At 37.6% G+C, this 9,341-nt stretch overlaps 1 protein-coding gene across 4 annotated transcripts in view; it reads right to left on the reverse strand.

Moving 5' to 3' along the window:
* The window catches only part of AdamTS-A (ADAM metallopeptidase with thrombospondin type 1 motif A), a 712,259-nt gene extending 710,943 nt beyond the window's left edge, over window positions 1-1,316 (reverse strand). For all 4 annotated transcript variants that reach the window (XM_067124504.1, XM_067124503.1, XM_067124502.1 and 1 more), the window contains exon 1: window positions 851-1,316. In XM_067124504.1, the coding sequence (XP_066980605.1) occupies window positions 851-1,178 (328 nt within the window). In that variant the 5' untranslated portion in view covers window positions 1,179-1,316. The remainder of the gene's footprint in view (window positions 1-850) is intronic.
* Window positions 1,317-9,341: the final 8,025 nt, after the last annotated feature.

Consider the following 9,341-nt stretch of genomic DNA (forward strand, 5'->3'; position numbering starts at 1 on the left):
ATTCCTGCAGTAGTTTTATAAGTGCTAAAATGAATAAGTGAATAATTTCAACTATGCTTGGATCTCTCTTTCTCTCTCTCTCTTCCTCTCTCTTAAGCGCGCGAGCAGACACAAACACACAGAAATAAGATTACAGTTCATTCCAGCATCAGATCTTAATAGTCAAATAGTCTTAGAAACTTTCCGCACTTAAACCTACAAAGTCACCGAGACAAGCAAAAATGAATTTCGGAAAATGACTCCAACTCGAGTACAGCCAGATATAGGAGACGAAACGCATACATGCACCCACGCACGCACACACACAGACACACTTACGCTCTTCCTTTCCTGTCCGTAGTTGTTACTGAGCTCAAGTTACGCTGATGAAAAAGACACTATGCCCAGTGGTACGAGAACCTCTCGTATGTCCCAGTCATCGCATTTATCATTCATACTTCCTCTTGTGTGGTCATTTTTCTTATTTGCTTTCTCTTCCATTGGTGTCCTTACTCTATATTGTGATCACGGTAACACACGGCTGCAATACACTGAAGAATGGCCTCTTCCGTGTTGAGTTACGGAGCGACAGCCTGGCACAGAACAGCCCTCAGCGAGAAAGAGGGAAATCACTATCTATAACTGGTTACAGTGCAAACGGACACTGTATTTATTCGTATGAAACGCTGCGAAAAATACACCAAAAGGAGCGACCCTTATCCCTCTCCTCGCAGGATTATTGTAACTTTTAATTCATGAAAAAAATTAAACTGATGTACTGCCAGTTTGGCAAAGCAGTTACAGTTCTCGTTCTAATAAACAAAATCTTTCCGAAGCAAAGTGTAGGAGGGAGAGCCTCCAGTTCTCTTACCTTGGATCTTCGAGGAGGAAGACGGAGGGGGCGAAGGCGGCGAAGAAGGTGAAGAAGGAGAGGCCTTCCCTTCAGCCCTGTCCACCCGGGCACTCGATTGACTAGATGACGAAGCCCCGGCAGCGTAAGGGCAAAAGGTCCAAACAAAAACGATGGCAACGATGGCACCGCAGGCAAAGATAATAACGAAGGCCCTCGGGCACTTCCCTAAGGACGCACTGATCATGCTGGATGGGACTGGTGATAAATAGCCCGCCAGCGACACATTTCCCGAACGAGAGCGTATTTTGGGGGTCCCTTCTTTCTCTCTATCTCTCTTTATATACATCAATATATCCCTCCTATAATTATTCTTCTTCTCTCGCTCTCGCTCGCTCGCTCTCTCTTTCTCTCTCTCTCACTCACTCAGACACCACACCACCACACGTGTAAACACTACCACTGCTGCCTTACTACTGAGGCCGTGAGACGCATGAGAATGAGATGTCTTCTCCTTCGAACTTGGGGCACCAGGGACCATGCCCCTTCCATAAGGGTCCCCCACCACTATCCCACAACCTTCCCCCCCCCTCACCCCTACTTTTCATTCCCACATCGTGTCCATCATTCTAAAAGAATTTATAGAAAAAAATATTATGCAGATACATACATAACAGTATACTCACACACACACACACACACACACACAATATATATATATATATATATATATATATATATATATATATATATATATATATGTGTGTGTGTGTGTGTGTGTGTGTGTGTGTGTGTGTGTGGGTGTGAGTATGAAAACCTCCTGATCACGACTAGATATCATGAACTTATTTAAACAAAATTCGGCGAAAACTTAAAACATCATTCTGGAGTGCATCGAAGGATCTGTCCATCCACACCAGGATTTAAAAGCTGGGCCAGAAAAGGCATCAGCCTAGAGCTAACAACATGAGAGCAGGGTGTCTCAGCGGCAGGTCACTGGGCTGTAAATGCAAGGTCCGTGGCACGACTCCGGCATGGTGCCCACCAACCTACCCTGCTGTGAATGAGTCCTAGTAGTGCTTGATGTGGTATAGGAATAGAGCATGGGGCTAGCAACCTCATCCCTAGAGACTTGCTGAGAACCGGAAGGCTCGACTGTTCAAGTATCATCCCCCTCCTGAAGGTTGAAAAGGTTACATAATACTGACCGCCCTGAAAATCTTGCCATGTTGGAAGGACGTTTGCTCAAATACTTTTTTCTACGGATTTCCAAAAGGAATTCATCCGCTCTATATTCTACTATTGTAAAATTATGGTTACTTTACACTCAAAATCTTATTGTAAAAATAAAGTTACTCTATATTTAAAATCATACTGTAAAAATGAAGTTACTCTATATTTAAAATCTTATCGTAAAAATAAAATTACTTTATATCCAGATTCTTACTGTAAAAATAAGGTTACTTTATATTCAAAATCTTACTGTAAAATGAGGTTACCTTATATTTAAAATCTTATTGTAAAAATAAAGTTACTTTTTATTCAAAATCTTACTGCAAAAATAAGGTTACATTATATTCAAAATCTTACTGTAAATATAGGATCTCTTGTTTACCGCTTGGTTATTTATGAGCTAATACGCGTCAGCATCAACAGAACCATTAAGAGTTATTTTCACACCGTGACCCATGAAGAATTAGACTTCAAGTGATTTAATGCTTCACTTTTCACATGTTTTATTATTGCAACTTGCATGTGATAAGTAACACATTTTGGAAACATGGCCACTGTCTGTAAGAATAATTCTTAGCTAACATCTAATACGTTTTACTAAAACTATCTTGCTCAAATGTAGAACGAAATTAGTTACAGAATGAAAACGTCAGACTGTATCATTACAACCAGCATGAAAGTGTCTCGGGTCCTACCTGCACCTAACACGTTTCTAGAAAAAGAGAGACGGGAGGTAGAAATGGCTGTGCCCCTAGAAAGGAAAGGAACTCTTTCACATATTACTTCCCGAATGCCTCTTAACCTAATTGGTGCTGATGTCGACGTAGAGAAATTTTAGGAAAGGTTATGACTAACTGGAAAAAAAATCGCCATTTCTTTGAGAACCAGGTAAGCGTATTATTGGGCCAAAGAGAAAGTGAGAGACATAACGTAGGTCGCCAGCAGCCCAAATGCCTCATTCATGGACGTCCGGACTTCCTGAGAAGTCAGGCGGGACTTCTCGGGTCCTCAGAAACACAACACGAACTGATGATCATGAACAGGGAGTAAACTGTTGAGAGGGAAGGAAACTTTCCGAGAATAGCGACACATTTTTAACATCAAATATCAAGAAAAGCTCAAATATGTTATTATCGCTGTGAACGCAGACTCCCGACCTACATAGGACGAAAAATATGAGCATTTAAAATACCTGGAAAAAGAATATTCACTTAGGCCAAATGCAATTTTTTCTCATCTAGGCCACGAGTGTGCGTGCGTGAAGGTACAGACATGTCTTATTTTTTTATATCTCATATTAAAAATATATGTGTGTATCTATAATCACCAGGACACAGACAGCCTTAGACAAAAATCTTCGATCTTCGTCAATGAGCTGAATTTACGTCATTAAACTTTTGTTGAGGTTTCTGATACCCCTCCTGAAAAACAGTCAGATTGTGACCCAAATTATTAATGTTTCTAAACAATTACATGATGTGTCACTACACTTGTACATTTGCTATAAGGTAAGAAATTACGCACATTCATGTAATGTAGTCTACTTGGAAATAAGAATTTCAGGAATGCAAAGCATCGTAAACACTAGAATGAAATTCAATCTCATTCATAAACAGTAACAATAATAATAATAGTAACACATATTGAAAACAATATCAATAATCCGCAAATGCTCTCACCTTCTTGATTCTACTAATCATGTACACCGTAAAAAGCAGCGCAAAGCTGTAAAAAAAATGGCTAATACCATAGAGCAGTTTAAAATTCTTAGTAATTTCTAATTCAATGAGGAGACGCGCCAATCCGTCTATCCACCGCTTTAACATCGATCATTATTACACGAAAGAAACAAATATAACTAATCGTGACTGACAGAGTCATTTATGAAATTTAGGCCGCCAAGCCAAGCACTGGGCACTTTCGGTCGTTCGTCCTTCAAGACAGTGAAAAGAAGGGTTTGAGTTGGTTAAACAGCTACGCAAAGAGAAACAAAGGAGATGAAATACACGGATCGAAGGGTCGAACTGGGAGGAATCCCTATAGTTTCACCAAAAAGTAATAGTTAGAGAGGTTGGACAAAGTTGAAGGAAATAAGTTGGAATGGAGGTAGAGTAAGGAGTCTAAGGGACGGTGCAAGCACTCTTTAATTATGCCTGCAGTGCACCCCAGGAAGTGCATTAACGGCACTAGCCACCTACAAAGGAAAAATCATCGCACTATAGTTCATTCATACTAAACAATACTCTTAAAATTGGAGTATGTTGCACAAAACTGTAGTTCTAATTCAGGCCCCATCACTCAATCAGCAGAATCACAAGTGGTTTCAACAGCCTCTGACTGTCTTAACCTGCCAATGGCTACGCGTTCTTTGCGTTATTTACGAACTTTCATATAAACCATCTCTGCATCCTTTGCATATCTGTCTGCAAGGGCACTTGATGTATCTGTCACTTTGTACTTATTCATGATAATTGTCCCTTTTCTGTTCTATGCAAGAATGCAGTGAAGGAGTGAGTAACATTATGCTTCCAGAATGTTCACTGAGGAAAGACAAAGTACTCAGTCGTGAACGTCGGAGTTAATGCCTCGGCATAACGTTTGTAACAGTTACGCAAGTAGAGTAGGAAATTAGGTTACAAAATACAAATATTTCTTAAGCGCAATGGCAAAGAACACATTACGCTGACGATTTATAGCACTGCGTCAACGCGGGAGTTTTCTGACTAAATCCAAGGTATATGATACGGTATCAGTATTTAGCCGGATTTTTTGCTTCTTGCAAAGGACCGACTGTTGCACAGCAGGTTCGCTAGTTGTCCATTCGTGAGTGAGAGTAACGTGAGACTGTTTTACCTGACTTATTTGTTAACCAATGTGAAAAATGCAGTAGTCAAGAATGCAATATTTAATTTATATTCTCTCTCTCTCTCTCTCTCTCTCTCTCTCTCTCTCTCTCTCTCTATATATCTATATCTATATATATATCTATATATATATATATATATATATATATATATATGTGTGTGTGTGTGTGTGTGTGTGTGTGTGTATGTATATATATATATATATATATATATATATATATATATATATATATATATATATATATATATATATATATATATATATATATATATATATATATATATATATATATATATATATATATATATATATATGTGTGTGTGTGTGTGTGCGTGTGTGTGTACAGTATATATATATATATATATATATATATATATATATATATATATATATATATATATATATATATATATATATATATATATATATATATATATATATATATATATATATATATATATATATATATATTATATATATATATATTATATATATATTAATATTTTTTCACCTCTTTTTGCATTCGAATTTAAATTTCTCGCACCTTCGAGGATGGAAAATTGCACGAGTCGGAGAAAACGGAACCATTACTAGCTGCTGAAAGTTAGAAATTGTCAAATTGTTAAAACGAGCACCGACACTGGTCAGTGAGGGGTTAAGGGAAGAGCATTTCCGTTAAAATATGTAAAAACACATCGAAACAACGCTCTATGCAGAAAATGGTTCACCTTCCCTACTATCTCACCCTATTTCACAAAAAGCATTATATTCTGTTGAAGTCTGCTACGAAAGCTGGTGGTCTTCTGGCACGCTCCGATTGAATGTCCGCTCTCGATAACCGAAATAAACGAAACTGCCGGTTTCAAGCAATAAATAAATGAGGAAAAATTAAAGATGGGATGGAGTATTAATCGCTTATATTTTTTTCCACGATGTGACCGACTGGACCATTCAATATGTTTTCCAAATCTATCTCAGGCCTGATTGTCTTTCGTACTACTAACTGGAGATAAACCCTACGGGGTCAACACAACAATCTTCAAACAATTTTCTTCATTGTATTGGCTTTTATCATTATTGTCATCATAACATGCAAAGCTTTGATCTGAAAAGTTAGGAAAATTAATTTAATAAATGCAGGAAAAATAAGAATACTAGTCTTTCCTTATGAACCAAAGTTCATATACCCAAATATACGTAATGTTTCCGCTATAAAAACACTTTATAGAACACATCAGACGATAGTTTCTTAATATTACTTTTAGTTTACTTTTACTATGATGATTAAAATTTGTATTCACATGGAAGAAACCAAAATGGCCATCTACCCACTAAGCTATCTTGTATCAAATAATATTTCCATATGTGAAACAAGTGAAAAACATAGAAGTGGATAACATACAGGAAGACATTCCAAACAAACAGATAAATATACACATATCTGAACAGCAATATCAAGTTAGCAAATTAAGTCACTGGTGCAGGGCGCTTCAAATTCATATTAAAACCCTTATCAAACTTATATTAGCATCAGTATTATTACCACTGCCAGCAAGACTGTCCTACCGTTTTATGGTGAATGGAATGAAAGACGGTTTTTGGAGAGCGGGACATTGCTCAAGCTAATTTCAAGTCTCAGGCAGGAACTCAAGGCAACAGCAAAAATTTCCTGCTGAAAAGGACCTCATGGGAGTTGGTCAAACAGATTTCCTGTGTCCCCCTTCCTTGGGACACAGGAAACCACCATTTCATGTAATTCTGTCTAAAAGATAAGGATCTCCGGAGGCTGCAGACATCAAAAGAAGAGAAAAGCATACCAGCATCGATAGAGCAAAAGATATGCAACATAGGCCTTATTACCACCAATTGTAAGCTCAGGAAGCCTTACAAACAATACCTAGCTTTCTGGCTGAAATAAATGACAAGGATTCCACAAGTTGAAAGTGAAACGAAAGCTTAAGACGATGATAACACTTTGTTTTTCAAACATTTATATATAAGTTCAATGGTACCGACAGGCAGTGAATCCTACTGCAGGAACACAGTACAAGATCAAGCAATCAATTTAGTCTTGAGTTCCGCTGGAATTCAGACACATCACGAACTGCATCACTCAATGTTATTTCAGAACTCTTTTAATATTAACAGAGGCTCCACTCTGAAATACGAATTGCACCATCTGCATTCATTCTTATTTTTTCAGACCAGAAGTCTTATCACGAATCGACCAGAAAACAACAGTGGTGACACAATACTACTGTATGGAGCACCAGACGAGATATACCTGGCTTAGTACAAGATAAATCCGCCTTGGTAAAATAACTGTCAACACCAACTCTCTGCCGGCAGTTGCCCAAAGAAAATAGTGAATGTTATTCTCTGAGTAGCCCCCAACACCTAGGCTATGAAGTTCACATTTTCTAAAACCATGGAAAAGTATAAAAGTTTACTGTTATCACAGTAAAAATAAAAAACAATTGCCTACATGAAGCGTTCAATAGTGAGCTTCAGCAATTATGGACAACACTGGAGGGATGGAGATCGGTCCATATAAATATTGATATCAGCAACTGCATAACCATCTATTCTTTTCACTGGTAAAATGCTACTGAAAAAATTCAAATATACAGTATATATATATAATATATATATATATATATATATATATATATATATATATATATTCTCAGCTTAGTTCCGTTTATATACGGGGTTGCCGTTTTGGATGAGCTGCTTCCATCTATCTCTGGTGCGCTTCTGCTTCATAAAGTCCATTCCCTCTCAAGTCTTCCTTCACACAGTCCTTCCTTCATCTAAGAACCAACCATGGAATCCAGAAGGAGTTTACCGATGGTCATCTGGGTATCTTAGCTGGAAACATTGCTGTACTGGTGCATTTTGTGACCTCCAACGTATGAAGACTCCAAGCCGTCTAAAAGCCAAAGTCAGTCCCACACCATCGAACAGTGTGGTATGGGGACAGTGTGCTTTAGGGAGGGATTCACACAAGATGGTGGATTTGTATAGTTTTGTAATTGGGAGAACTCGGTGAAATGCAAGTGGGAACCAAAGCCCTGACCTCAAAATACCAGCTCAGCACCACCACTGTACCGTGTTGCACCAAATAACATCCAGAGCAAAAAACAGCAGTGAAGTCACTGACAGAGGTATACAAGTTCAAGAACTTGCATACACCGTGTGAAGGACTAGGATATAAAAATATTTTTACTGATTTGAAGTTACACTGGAGTTGTAATGAATCATTTTTAGTTGCCAAATAGCTAACTTTGTAATATACAAGCAGAAGGTAAAACCACAACGAGTCAGTTATCAACGACCATGAGAACATTCTTTTGTGACAGAATACGGAGGTGAGAACTACTTAATGCTTTAGAAAGGATACAGTTTGGCATAAATGTTAAGAAACTCTGGGGTGGGATGTCTAGATTCTACTTCATATCTCTTGGATAAAGAGCAAATTTATAAACAGTGGCTCAGGATGGTATATCACGAAGAGGAACAACCACTAATGATTATAGTCTCAAAATTATTGCAGGGAAGCTCAGGGCCGGTTAAAAGTTTCCAGTCATCAGATGATACAGTTGCAGTAGACATACTAGATTCAGAGATGGAGAATTCAACTCAATTCCTAGAAAATGAGGCCGGGTACTTTCGTATCAAAATTATTATAGTCTCTTTCAGCAAGTCCATAAATTCTGTTTCCTTCCCAATGACTTTCAGCTAAGTTCTGAGATTTTCAGCAAATCAAGATAGAATATGCGTCTTGATTTGATATTTGTCCTAAGGAGGGTTCAGACTAAAATTTTATTGAGTTTCCTATTGGACAAAAGACTAAAATTATTTTCAGACATCTTTATAACTTTACTTTCACGTTCTGTAACATCCCAGCTGGTACAAAACTGAGAAACGGCTTCTGCAGTAAAGATACTAAGAAAATACTGATTTGCTAAGACGCCATTGCTATGGTACAATAGTAAACAGGTGTCACGAAACTTATGGATATTGGCCTCAGGTTTGGAAGAGCACCTGCTTTAACTAGTAGATCTAATGCACTACCAGAAAAATGAATAGATTCTCTTATTAGTCGGCTGAAAATCAGGTTTAACCCCCAAAAATTTCTACAAAAAGCTTCTCAACTGGTTATTTTAGTATCAAGTGTGCTTAATAACATATCAAAAGTCTACCACAATCTGACCATGCAAAATCGTTACTCCTCATTATTCAAACTAGATAAGTAATGCTGGTGCCCAACACCTTATTTTGGGACCTGGAAGCCCAATTAGCATATCTGCATTATAATGAAGTGATTATATAATCACAAAATCCAAGATGGCGGACCAATATGGCCAACATACTATGAAAATCTCCATTATTCAATCTAATTTATTTCATA

This window comes from Macrobrachium rosenbergii, chromosome 22, assembly GCF_040412425.1.
Source record: "Macrobrachium rosenbergii isolate ZJJX-2024 chromosome 22, ASM4041242v1, whole genome shotgun sequence".
Lineage (NCBI taxonomy): Eukaryota > Metazoa > Arthropoda > Malacostraca > Decapoda > Palaemonidae > Macrobrachium > Macrobrachium rosenbergii.